The sequence below is a fragment of the Lipotes vexillifer genome, unplaced genomic scaffold (assembly GCF_000442215.2).
Source record: "Lipotes vexillifer unplaced genomic scaffold, Lipotes_vexillifer_v1.1 scaffold1417, whole genome shotgun sequence".
NCBI classification, from domain to species: domain Eukaryota; kingdom Metazoa; phylum Chordata; class Mammalia; order Artiodactyla; family Lipotidae; genus Lipotes; species Lipotes vexillifer.
Window position 1 is genome coordinate 199481 of NW_006778171.1, and position 14151 is coordinate 213631.

Consider the following 14151-nt stretch of genomic DNA (forward strand, 5'->3'; position numbering starts at 1 on the left):
AGATGCTGGGCCAGTGCCCCACCTCCTCTTCCCTGGTTAATCAAATACACTGTCCCTCCTAACAGTATACTTGTAATACATAAGAAATAAAACCAGTTTTTAAAAATAATAATAATTATTATAATAATATTTTACCACATAAGAAAATTATATGAAATTAAATTTTTGGTGTCTATAAATAAAGCTTATTGGAACAGCACCACGCCCATTCATTTGACTGTTATCTATGGCAGCTTTTACACTACGACAACAGAGCTGAGTGGCTGGGACAGGCTATATGGCCCTCAAAGTCTAATATGTATACTATGTGGCCCTTTTCAGAAAAGGTTTAAGGAGCCCTGCTCTACATAATGAGAGTGATGATCACTTGCCACTTGTTAGGAGATTCAAATAAGACAGTACAATTGAAATGCAGTGCAAAAAGAAAAAAACAATGAGGGGACTTCCCTGGTGGCGCAATGGTTAAGAATCTGCCTGCCAGTGCAGGGTACACGGGTTCGAGCCCCGGTCCGGGAAGATCCCACATGCCACAGAGCAACTAAGCCCGTGCGCCACAACTACTGAGCCTGCGTGCCACAACTACTGAAGCCCGCGCGCCTAGAGCCCGTGCTCTGCAGCAAGAGAAGCCACCGCAGTGAGCAGCATGCGTACCACAACGAAGAGTAGCCCCCGCTCGCCACAACCAGAGAAAGCCCACGCGCAGCAAAGAAGACCCAATGCAGCCAAAAATAAATAAATTAAATAAATTAATTTTTTTAAAAAGCAATGGATTTATAAAAAGATTATAAGGCTGCTATTCTGTAACTTTGCAGTAGTTTTAAACTTTTGATTATAATTGTGGGATTAAGGCATTTCTCCTCGAACAGCACAGCTCAGCTCCACACAGTGTGTCAGTGTTTCCAGAGCAGGTGTGGACTTAACTCCGAGTCCTCATGCCCCTGCTCAGGACAGTGGGCAGCTGGCCTCGGCCTCCCCCTTTCCCGGCTACCATGGCAGCACACTCTGGGGCGGAGGACCAGGGTCCCTGGAGCCCATCTCACCCTGCCACTTACTGGTTGTGTGGCTGCAGCGTCAGCAGAACTAGAGCTCCTGAGGCTTTCTTAGTCTTGACCAGTCATTACCCCATTATAGAAACTCAGTCTTTAATTCCTTTTCCCAGTTGCAGTTCATGGCCAGCCAGTGCAGTCTGAGTTTCACTCCTACCCCTGTTTTGGTCCCTTTGAAAGATCAGGGACTTTGAGGGTCAATCACACCTAGGTTCTAGTCCCAGTTCTGCCACATATTAGTCATGTAAGTGTATACAGCTCACTTCACATCTTTGTGCTTGCTTTTCTTGTTTGTTTTTAAATAAAGTGTGGATAATGTTCTTGTGAGAATTAAAAGAGATGTGTGAGAGTTCCTGGCACATAGAAGTCCCTTGGTGAATGGTACCTGAATTGGAATCCCATTTGACCTGTAATGAGGTTGGGGCAGTGGTCAGTTGATAAAGAAAGCACCTCTAATTTCCTGCCAGAGGTGGGAGGGAGGAAGAGAAAGAGAGAGAGAGGATGCCAGAGGCAAGTCGACCTGACAGAGATAGACGTGTTCTCAGCGTGATCACTAGTGAAACCTAGGGTGGCGGCAGGGGCTAGGTCTGCAGGAGGGTGACCTTGCTGAAGGCTCCTGAATTAGACGCACTCAGCCATTAGTGCCACTGAACGGTCACAGCCCTGGAGCACAGAGAGCACAGAGGGCCCTGATAGCATATGAGAGAGAGGGCAGGCAGATCCCAGAGGAGAGGAGAGAGAGGAGCCGTGGCTCCATGCGTGTTCACGCCCATGCCCAGGTCCTTCTGCCAGGCTGCCAATCAGAGAAGTCCCTGCCCCCAAGGGAGGGGCATGAGGGAGGATGCTGAGGTTAGGTGTCACGCTAGAGGAGTGGATTCATGTAGAAACATGAGGACTAGGGAATAAGCATTCCCCTCCATGCCCTACAATCTCTCCAGATGGAGAAAGGCCATTCTTATCTTCTCCCATCAAGCTCTCCCTCCCAAAGGTGGTAGACTGTTTAAAGCCTTTCTTTTTTTACTGCTCTGCCTCCCAATGCAATGTGCTGGCCTTGGCCTGTTCCTGAGAAGATTTTGGATGCAGTGTGTTCATGGAATGGAGAGAAATATTACCTTCAGACCCATAAAGCTATGTTAGCTTGGCATAATTAGGAAGCTGTAATCTTTTCCACAATGTAGAGCTCAGACTTTATTGACCCGTTTAATTTTTTTAAATAATGACATTTTACTAGAGCAGAACAGCATGCAGCCTAGGTAGCCTCTGGCTGGATCTCTTGAATGATTTTAATTAAAACTGATTCCTCCACTTCTGGTAGATGTGCCTTTTCCTCAATATCCTGGCAACAAAACAATACCACCTGGGGGAGAAACTTTCTTGGTTTTTGTTGTTGTTACTAATAGAATAACCATACTGTCAATTTCCAGTTTAAAAGGTTAATATATAATGTCTCCTAAAGGAACATCACCTTTTAATTGAGTAATCAGTTTTATCAAATTAACCTTTAGACCTTTTCAATTTCACTGAGCTGAGTTTCCATTAAGTCAAAATAGAGTAGGAGGATGTTAATCTAATGTTCTTGGAATTAGTCGTTGATAGGTCTGCTCCGTCCACAGGGTACATAGCCACTTGGAAGTGGGTACCTGTCTTATTTATTTGTTCCTGACCCCGTTAGCCTCCGTTTCCGGAGAGATGGTTTCTATTAGGGGCGGCACAGGACTCGCCACCCCTCTGCTCTCTGCTCTCACTCCGCCCGCCTTGACCTGACTGGGGAGTTGGGAGGAGGGTGGAGTGTGCTTGCCCAGCCCCTTCCCCTCTCTCTTTGGTCTTCTGCCTCAGGTAGAGTACATTCTGTCAGGGTTACCATGTTAAGCCAAACTAGTTAAGAAAACAAAATATTGGGGAGGGTTGGGATAGGGAAATAGGTCTCTGTTGCTTTCCAGGTTCTGCTGAGGGGAGGACCATCCATTCCCCAGGAACCTGTGGGCTTCCTTCTCTCCTTCCAACGACCCCCCGCCCCCGAAAATGTGGACCCTGGGGCTGGGGTGTGGGAAGGTGCCGCACTGGGCGGGGAGAGGAGCCTGGCCTCCTGGTTGGCCCTGGGAAGAGCCTCGGGCTTACTCCTCCCTCTTCTCTTGGGGTCCTGTCATCAGGATGGACACATTCCCTGCGCCTCTGTGCCTCCACTTTTCCAGGGAAGGCTCTGGAAGGGGGGGTGCCTGCACGTCTTGCGGTGGGAGTGAAATAAATCCGGGAGGGACCTATTAAGGAGCACAGTTGCGTAGCTATGTATCAGGCCTCTTCAGGTTGGCCTCATGCATTCAGCGAGATCATTCAGAAAGCATTTGGCTCTTGAGGTATCGATTTATCAGCCTACTAAATCCTAGGTATTGCTCGTGATGATGGGATGCAGTAATGAACAGATAGACAAATGTCCCTGCCTTTATGGAACTTATATTTTGGAGAGGAAGATAGACAAGAAACAAAATAAATGAGTAAAACATAATAGTGTTAGAGCAGGATAAATGCTTTTGGGGGAGGGGAGAAGGGAAAATAGAAAATGTCAGGGAGGGTACAAGTTTATAAACGTAGCTTAGGGAAGGACTTTTTAAGATGGGGGGGACATTGAGTAAACGCCTAAAAGAAGTAAGCAGTCAGTTTATATAGATGTCATCCGGGGAAAGGACATTCCAGAAGGAGAAGGAGAAGACGGCAGCAAGTGTAAGGTCCTAATGCAGGAGTATGTCTGGAGGGTTCAAGGAACAGCAGGGAGGCCAGGGTGGCTGGGGCAGGAGGGACTGGGGAGTGTGGGGGATGGTAGTTGAACATGAGCTCAGAGTGGGCAGCAGCCAGATCGCGTGAGCTGTCTTACGGCTCTTGTAGCTCTTGTGAGGACCTCGGCTTTTACTCTTAGGGGGGAAGCAGTAGAAGGTCCGTACAGAGGGTTGATAGGATCTGAGTAACTTTCTAACAGGATCAGTAAGGCTAGTGTGTGAGAATAGTCTGTGGAGGGACACCACAGAAGCAGCAGACCAGCTGGGAGGCTACGGTTACGGTTACAGTCCAGGTGAGAGATGCCGATGGCATGGCCCAGAGGGGTTAGCAGTGGATGTGATAACGAGGTCACATTCTGGAATTATTTTGAAGGTAGAGCCAACGAGATTTGTTAATGGATTAGCTGTGAGCTGGGAGAGAAAAAGAGTTGTGCAAGGATGACTCCAGGTTTGGGGCCTGAGCAGCTAGAAGGAATGGAATTGCCATCAACCCAGATGGGGGAGCATGTTTGAAGAGAGCGGGCAGGAGCTCAGTTTGGGGCATATTTGCAACGCAGGTTAAACATCTGAGTAGAGATGTTGAGCCGGCAGTTAAACATACGTGTCTCAGGTTCAAGGAGAGGTTCAAGCTGAAGACATAAATTTGGGCTTGTCATTGTAGACCTGGTATATACGCTGACAAAAACAGCCACGAGCCTAGCTGAGCTCACCAAGGGAGCAGCTAGACAGTGGAGAGATTGACGGACTGAGGGTCAAAGGTATCAACAAAAGCCTGAAAACGCGCAGCAGCCGGGGAGATAGGAGGGAAACGGGAGAGTGTGTTGTCGGGGAAGATAGAGGAGAAAGCAAATCAGGGGAAGGGGAGCCATTAGCTCCATCCAATCTGTGGAAAGTAACTGAGGGGAGGGATGACCCAGCGGTGACCTTGGGGAGTGAGGACCACAGTGCGGGGATGAGGGCAAAAGGCCCTTTGGATGGGGTCGAGAGAGAATAGTCAGGAAGATGGAGACAGGGTTGTAAGTGTCTCAGAGGAGTTTTACTGAAAAAAGCGGGGAAATTGGACAGTAACTGGTAGGAGACATGGATTTGAGAGATTTTCTTTTGTTTTTTAAGTTGGGAGAAATAACAGCATGTTTGTATGTGGCTAAGAAAGATCCAATAGACGGGGAAAATTGATTTTATTAGGAACTAACACGTGTAGTGTTCACTGTGTGCCAGACACTGCCTAAGCACCGTGTCCGCGCAGTAATTCTTTTACGGTTGATGGTGCACGAGAGAGAAACTGGGGCCAACCTGGTGCCCAGGTGGAGGGGCAGAGCTAGGAGATGGACATCTCATCCTTAGCAGCTGGGGAGAAGGCACAGTGTGCCCGCCCATGGGAAGCGAGGTGGGGAGAGCTTGGAGGAGCTCTCAGAAACCAGGAAGCACAGTTATTACTGCTGCTGCAGATGGGGACGGAGGTGTTGGAGGTTTGAGCTGTGAGGAGAAGATAGGAAACAGGCACCTGGGAGAGTGGGAAAGCAGACACAGTGAGAACATACCGCATAATTGCCAGGCACCGTTAGGGGGCCATGTGTGGTTAGTAATCATATAAAGCCAATATTTTGATCTCTGTCTGATTCCCACTTGATCCTAAACTCAGCTGCTGGTGAGCTAGTAACTCTCCGTTCTCTGTACAGCGCCGCTCTCCGGACTCTTAACTCCAAATGGCCCTTCTCTCATTGCTTCCCACTCCTGGCATTCTTCCAGGAGCCAGACTTTTCCTATAGCCCTCGGAAGTTTAGGATGGAAAGAGTCAGATCAATTAAACAAAATCCAGGCAACCAAATATTTTTTGAGTGTCCATCATGTGACAGCAGTCTGTTATTAGTTTGTGGACTGCACCAGTGTTCTGTTCTCTTTATCAGGCCGCGGTGAACATCAGTAACCTCAGCCCTGTGTCAGCTTTGTGGCCACTGTGCTCTATGTCACAGTGGCTTTTCCCTTTCTCCTTCATAAATTATAGAACTTCAGAACTTTACTTTGTCTAGATTTTATCACAAAGTGTTCAGAAGACCATTTGCCCTGGTTTTGCTTTTGAAAACAAAGTATCAATTGTAGAACATCTAGTCTCAAGAGCATTACTTCTGTCCTTTTGAGTTGCATTATAGGGACAAGTGTTGTTAGCACCTTCTTTCTTTCATATTTCCAGTTCTTTCTCCTCTTCCTTCTGTGCTCTTTGTTTCTACTACTGTCTCTTGCTCACCCAGGCCCCAGATCTCAAGGTCTGCTGATGCTTTGCCTCCAACATCTACTCTGTTCCTGATGATTTTTACATCTCAGATCCATCACCCCTTTTCAGTCTTGCCACCCACGCTCTACCATTGCTCCTGTCTTCAGTTCGACAGAAATTTACTAGCCCCTACCTGTGCTAGGGATATAAAGATGAATAAGGCAGGATTCTCTGCCTGATTTCCATAACCCATCACCTGATCTTCCCCCTCTCTTCCAGCTAAATGTGGAATTGCCACATTTATCTTCATCAAGCTCTGCCTTTCCACTGGCTACAGAATAAAACTACTCAAGTCATACTGGAGGCCCACCAAGAACTCATCGCTTCTACCTAGCCTGTGCTCCAGCCAAACTGAACCACTGACAGTTCTCCCGATTCTGTTCTATTGCTCAGAGTGTCTGCTCTTGTCTCCCACAGCTACATCCTGCCTTTCAAGATTTAGTTCATAGATCACCTTCATTCTGATTAGCTAATAGGGAATAAGCGTTCCCTCTTCTGAACTCTTCTACCTTTTATGACTCAAGAAATGCTTTGAGCAGTGGTTAAGAGTATGGAGCCAGGATGCCTTGGTTTAAATCCTAACTCTGCTAATTCCTAGCTGTGTGACCTTGGCAAGTTACTTAACCTCTCTGTGCCTCAGTTGCTTCATGCGTAAAATGGGAATAATAATTATAGTACCCACCTCATAGAATTTTGAAAATTAAGTGGGTAAATATATGTGAAGTGCTTAGAACAGTGAATTAGTGTTAATGCATGGAAAGTGTTATATGGCTGTTAACCTTTGTTTATGATATATAGTTGTGTACATAAGCCTGTGGACATTACCTATTGTGATATAGTTTACTGAGAGCAGGGTCTGTATTTTGTTCATGTCTGTAGCCCAGACATTAACAGTTTCATTTCATAATGTATATTGGGCATATACTATGGGCAAGGTACTACACTTGCTCATATTTAATATTTATAGCAAAAATGAGATTGTGGTCTTTAACTTTTGACCAAACCTTTTCAGTAACCTTTGGAACAGAGTCTAAAATAACTTAGTTATTCTCTCTTCTTCTCTGTCTTCAGGAAGTATCTAATTGCATATTAAATTAATAGGCAGAATGTCAGTGGTATTTTATAATTTTGAACTTGCCCTTTCTTAACATAGTAACCAACCAGATAATTTTTAAAAGCCTATTCCTTTAAATTTCTGAACCAGCGAATAAACTTACTCCTCTGGTTTCTTCCTTGTTTCTCCCTGAAATAAATTGACTAATCCAAACCTATACCTAACATAATCTCCTTAAACTGAATCTAATATTTAGATAAATTGAAGTCTGTAATAAAATTATTCCTCTGCACATCATAAAGGAAATAAAATCAAAGTTTGAAAAAGTTAGGTGTGCATGTCCCGTGAGAATATATCTTTTGGAATTATTTGCCAGATGGTTAACCTTTTCCAAATAGTAGTAATTTTGTTATGGTGATTCTTAATTTGGGGCTATGTCACTGGCAAGCGTTCGTTACTTTTGATGAGTGTTTCAAATGCCGATTATATAGCTAGTGCTGTTCTTACAACATCACAGCAGAATCAGAGTTTGAGTTCAACCTTTCTCAAGTTGCTCCATCTCCTCATCTGTCACGTCCTGAACTTTCCGTGCCGTCTTTGGCCCCACATCTTACCATCTTTCCTTCCACACCTGTGCTTTCTTCTGTGCTCTGTATCCTAGGCGTCTCCTCGTTTACCTCCACACCCAGTCAGCCCAGTCTTGTGGACTCGGTCTGTGAGATCTCTCTCAGATCTGTGATGCTTCCTCTCCCCCACTGACTTGGCCTTGCCCAGGCTCTGTTCATCTCTTTCTGGATGCTCAGTGCCCTCTTACCTGGGGTCTGATTTCATCCACCTCCAGGCCAGCAACCACAGAAGACCCCATGCAAAATGCAGATTCCCCTGTTTAAAATCCTCCAATGACTACGCCAGCCGGCAGTCCCCACCTTCTGTACCGCAGGGACTCCTTTCCAGTTGATAGTGGCATATTTGTATTGTGTACGATTGTTGTATTTGGGGGAACCTATTGATACTGAAGAAACAGCTAATGCAGATTTGGTAACTTTAAATAAATGTATACTTATCATAATCTCGTCTGCATTCCTTTGGAAAATTGTGTAGACATATGCTGGACACATTCAGCGTGGAGACACTGACCGGGTGCATGTGATGTGCTGCCCCTTGAAATAAATTAGGGGGTCCCAGAGGTCCATAGCTAGGATGCTTGGTTTACAGGGACCACCTGGTATACTTCTGTTTTCCCTTTCATTCTCAGATGTGTCCTGTTGTAGCTCATACGTTATGTGGTCATTCCAGCCATGATCCACAGGCTGGGGCTTTGGAGCAGGTCTTCTCCCGCTGTCGCCTGTGTGGAGACTCTTCCTCTCCACCTGCCCAGCACCTCCCCTGCATGAACTTACCACTCCCTACATGGGTCCCACAGTCCACTTCCAGACCAGTGCCATCCACCGCAGTTCCTGTGCCCCCCGTGTCTGTGCCAGTCTCCCCTGTGGTGTGGTACCATCTGTGGGAATCAGAAATGAGCCTTACTTAATTAACTTTGAGCCTCCAGCCCCGCCACAGTGCCTGACATATGGGGGGCTAGTATACAAGTGAGTGAATGAATGAATTGCAAGGATTAATAAGTAAATAAAATACATGTTAGGCACTGAGAATAGTGTCTGGCGCATCCTAAGTGCTCAGCTAATGTTAGCACACTTACTGTGTGTGGGACAGCATTTTTAGGTATTGGGGAAACAGAAGTAAACGAGACAAAGTCCCTGCTTTCATGAAGCTTGCATTCTCCTGGGAGGAGATGGACGTTACTATTTCAGAGTGCTGTAAAGGAAAACAAGCCAGGTAAGGAACGTACAGTTGGAGAGGAGTCGTGTGATTTGGGGAGCTGCAGCCCTCACATCACAAAGCAGAGTGTGGGAGGGTGGCTTTGGAGCTGAGAGACAGTGACTTAACCAGCACAGACTATTTACAACAGCTGAGACATGGAAGCAGCCTAAATGCCCATCAACAGATGATTGGATAAAGAAGATGTGGTGTGTATATATATATATATATATATATATATATATATATATATATATATATATATATAATGGAATGTTACTCAACCATAAATTAGAATGAAATAATGCCATTTGCAACCACATGGATGGACCTAGAGGTTATCATACTAAGTGTAGTAGGTCAGACATACCATATGATGCCACTTATATGTGGAATCTAAAAAATTGATACAAATAAACTTATTTACTAAACAGAAACAGAAAACAAAGGGGTTACCGAAGGGGAAAGGGGTAGGGAGGAATAAATTAGGAGTTTGGAGATTAGCAGATACATACTGCTATATATAAAATAAACAACAGGGCTTCCCTGGTGGCTCAGCGGTTGAGGGTCCGCCTGCCGATCCAGGGGACGCGGGTTCATGCCCCGGTCCAGGAAGATACCACATGCCGCAGAGCGGCTGGGCCCGTGAGCCATGGCCGCTGAGCCTGCGCGTCCGGAGCCTGTGCTCCGCAACGGGAGAGGCCACAGTGGTGAGAGGCCCGTGTACCGCAAAAAAAAAAAAATAAAAAATAAATAAATAATAAACAACAAGGACCTACTGTACAACACAGGGAGCTATATTCAACATCCTGCAGTAATCAATAATGGAAAAGAATCTGTATAACTGAAGAATCTGTATAACTGAATCACTTTGCTGTACACCTCAAACTAACACAACATTATAAATCAACTACACTCCAATTTAAAACAGAAGAATTATGGAGACTAAAAAAAATAAGAACTAAAAATAACCAACACAGGCAGTGACCACCACTGAGGGCGAGTGCTGGGTGCGGCACAGGGGGTGGTCGGTGGGGCTGGCTCTGGTCAGGCCGTGTGAGCAGAGATGCCAGGGCAGAGAGAGGGCAGGCGTCTGCTGGGAGAGAGCCCAGGCTGCCGAAGGTTGTGTGTCTGATTGGGGGATAGCAAGGAGGCCAGTGTGACTGGAGCGAAGTGAATGGGGACGAGAGGCAGGAAGTATGGTCACAAGTGGAGGCTGGGAATATCAGGACTTTGTATTTTATTCTCAGTGAGGATGGGAACGGGGGCTAGTGCAGCTGGTGGGTGGAAGTGGAATGATTATCTAAGGTCCCTTTTAACTTGACATTTTGTGATTCTGAATTTCAGCTGTATGTGTCCAGGGTGTCTCATCACTGTTCATAATAATGCTGCAGCACCCACCCATGTCTTAACAGAAATGAGCACAGAGATATAACTACGACAGCTTCAGGGTGTGGCATTACTGAAAGTGGGCACCCTTACTTGTTCAGTAACTTTAGAGTTTTAACTGATTATCAGGGGAAGTGAAATGGTTCTAAAAGCTCTTTCATTGTGAGTTTTGAAGACCGCTTGTCAACATGGGAGGAATGCCAGGCTGAAACAGCTCTTCACAAATGGTGTCCCCGCAGCGCTCTCCGTGCAGCCCCCAGGGGTACCTCTGGGGGACTCCGACTCTGTCAGTGTGCTTTGTGACAGCCATCAGTAGCTGCCCCGCTGTTCTCAAAGTCAAAGCCCACACTCTTAACAAGGCCTGTGTGCTCCGGCCCCTGATTCCACTCCAGGCCCGCCACACTCTCTCGCTGGCGTGGCCTGCTCCAGTTTGGTCTTCAGGAAGCTTTTCCTACCTGACGGCCTTCAGAAGTGTTGGTTCTACTGTCTAGAGCGTTCTCCCACCTCTTAGCCTGGCCAGTTCCTCCTCATCCTTCAAGTCTCAGCTTAAACGTCACTGCAGCAGGGAACTTTCTTCTTCCTTTCACACCCCGTGACTCCATGTGTGGTCATTTGCTGCTGCCCTTTAATTTTGTCCCTCTCTGTCTCTTTGTTAGCCATGTCATGTCTGAATATGGGAGAATGACGGACACAGAACGAGACCAGATAGACCAGGATGCTCAGACATTCATGAGGACCTGCTCAGAAGCGATCCAGCAACTGAGAACACAAGGTGCCGTGTCCCGAAAGATGCAGCCAGCCAGCTGTGACTCAATTAAGTACTTACATGATGCATATGGCACAGCCGCATAAAGCTCTCTTTTGTGTTCTTATTTCGATTTAGGTTTCAGAACTTTAAAATTCTTTTTTCCTGATTAGTGTTTTAACCTAAGCTGTTAACAATAATGAAAAGGCCATGAATTCAAGTTAAACAGATCGAAAGAGGGAGGCAGAAAGGACCTCTCCAGATAGAACCAAAAATTTACCAAGGGGCCAGGGTCAGAGAAGATGAATCGTGTGTGGAGGTGTGTGCATGTGTGCCTGTGTTCTGGGTGGCACTGAGAGGGGCAGCAGTTGATGGCATGTGGACAAGGATGCAAGGTCTCTAAACTCTCTACTTAGAGTATTAAAGTAAGCTGTAGTATCAGACTCTCATGGTTAAGAGGAAGGCTCTGGAGCCTTGGCTGCTTATGTACCCACCCAGCTCCACCATGTTCTGGCCATATGGCCTTTGGCAAGTCACTTAATCGCCCTGGGTCTCAGTTTCTTCATCTATAAAATGGAGATAGTTCTTAGCGTGTATTTCTTAGGTATATTTCTTAGGGTTTTTATGAGAATTCTCATGGCATCCTTAGAACAATAGCTAGCATTAGGGTTACTATTATCATCTCACTTTCACTGATGTTTAATTCTTACTGAGGGACTGAGATGGCTTCCTTGATTCTTTTTTAATTTGCTTAGGCAGATACAGATTACATTAACATAGCATAGAGTTCAAGTGGCCGGATGCTGTTGTGCTTGACACAAACTTTTGTTTGGGAAGCTTCCATGGACAACCTGGAGAGTCTGTTGAAAGCTATAGACATTCCTGCCAGAAAAAAATATACATATGCACAAAATTTTGTGTATAATTTCATGGATCAGCTAAATTCCTCATGTGAATCTCAGATTACGTGGCCCTATGGTAGAAACAGATCATGCCCCCTACCCTTAAGGACATTCATTGAGATAACCTAGAAAATACGTGAACATTAATAAAATGAGGAATTAAGTGACCTTGGCCTCCTTATTGACTCTGAACCTTAGTTTCTTCATGTGTAAAACAGGCATAATTATAATTGCCTTTTAGATTGTTTGGATCATTAGCAGTGATTTATGTAAAGTACTAACAGGGTGCCTGCACATGGTAGGTACTCAGTCTCTCATAAACTGGAGCTGTCTTAGCAAAGTAACTGGCACAGACTCTAAGAAGAAGTGATGGTTCACAGAAGAAAGGCATCCTTGTGGCTCAGAGAATCAAGGTTTCCTGGAGAAGGAAGGTTTGACTCTGGTGTCTAAAGGAAATGTGAATGGCTGAGGGGAGAGGATGGAGCATTCCAGGCTGAAAAACAGGCAGGCGGAGGGGGCGTGTGTGCTCTGAGTTTGATTTAAACATGTTACTTGAAGGTCAGCTTGAGCGTTGGAGGCTGTTAATACGAACAGGGTCAGCACTCAAGAAGAGGGCTGTGTCAAATGCCATCCCTACGTGCTGTAATAAACCATAAATTATTTGACTAGTTTTTCTGCAGGTTGAATCTTTTACTCTCACAAAGCCTAATAAATCTTACTCTTTTAAAAATGTAATGTCACTTGACACAAGACTTGTTTTATAGCTGTATTTTTAAGAATACTTCTAATAAAGAAACTGTTGTGAGGAAGCTGATGAATTGTTCTTCTGTATAATTGAATACAGAGCCCTGAATATTGTCCTTTTCTGTTACAGCCCACAAGGAGATACATTCCCAGCAAGTGAAGGAGCACAGGAGTGCTGTTTTGGATTTCATTGAAGATTACTTAAAAAGTATTTCATTTTATCTTAAAGGTCAAATGTGGCATTTCACAGTAGATGGGATGCAACATTTAGCTTTGCTAGCTGAAGACTGTCCTGTCTCTTTGTATTTAATGATACCTTTGCCTGAGAAGCAGTCTTAAGTGGTCTCTGCTGTTTTCCCCTGAACAGGAGTATGTAAACTTTACTCAGAACAAAGAGCCATCCGAGTTAAGCGAGTGGTGGACAAGAAAAGATTGTAAGTATTGTCCCCGTTGGTGTTCTTTAATTAATAATAACAAATAAAGTTTATAGAGCACTATGCTTTAGAGTCAGACTGGGTTGCTATAGAAACATGAAAAATAAGCTAACTTAATCAGGATATGTCATAATTAGTGAGATCAGTAGCAAGTTCAGGGTGGGGACTGGTACCATTGAGTAGCAAAGCCTAGGACCTAAGAGCTCCAGCTTGCAGGCAGGCAGCCTGTGTTTAAATCCTGGCTTTGCTGTGTGACCGTGGGAAGATTGCTTAACTTCTCTGTGCCTTAGTTTCCTCACTTGTAAAATGGAAAGATTTATAATACCTACCTTGTTGGGTTGTTGTGAGAATAAAATGAGTTGATACAGGTAAAACACTTGCCGTTGAGTGGTTGATATATGTTAACTTATACTATTATCTGCTCTTCAGCATTTACCATGTGTCAGGCACTATGTTTATTTCATTTAGTCCTCACAACCACTCTATTAAAAAGTATTAGTACCCCCATATTATAGAGGAAGTTGAGGCTCAGGGAATTTGGGTTACTTGCACAGTGTCACATAGCTGAACTCAGATTTGAACGTCACGTTAACCAGGGCAGATTTCTCAAACAATGGGCTTTGTGTTGGATGCTGAAAGAAAATAATCTGGGTTTAGAGAGGGATTAGAGAGGAAGAAAGCAGTCCAGGCTCAGGCAGGAGGGCAGCCAGAGTATTTGCCCAAAGCAAGTCCTGGAGGAGAAGTTAGGGCCTTGATGGTGTGTGATTTATCATCGAGAGGTGGTGCGTGGTCACTGGGTCTCACACCCACCAGAGCAAGAGATGCCAATTCTGCTTCCTTATCTCAGGCGGACCTTGACACTTGAGCCTTAACAGGTACCTTGAGTAAAGTAAGAACAGGCTTTGGCAGCTGCCTCCTCAGTTCCTGGTTCTCAGCAGAGGTTTGGACAAATTAAGATCAGATGGGAATTGTT

At 45.2% G+C, this 14151-nt stretch overlaps 1 protein-coding gene across 1 annotated transcript in view; it reads left to right on the forward strand.

Annotated features, from left to right (window-relative positions):
• Window positions 1–14151, forward strand: part of STX18 (syntaxin 18) — a 118984-nt gene that overhangs the window by 70435 nt on the left and 34398 nt on the right. Inside the window, exons 3-5 of the mRNA XM_007451500.1 lie at window positions 11010–11125; window positions 12875–12952; window positions 13112–13178. Coding sequence (XP_007451562.1) covers window positions 11010–11125; window positions 12875–12952; window positions 13112–13178 — 261 coding nt within the window. The remainder of the gene's footprint in view (window positions 1–11009; window positions 11126–12874; window positions 12953–13111; window positions 13179–14151) is intronic.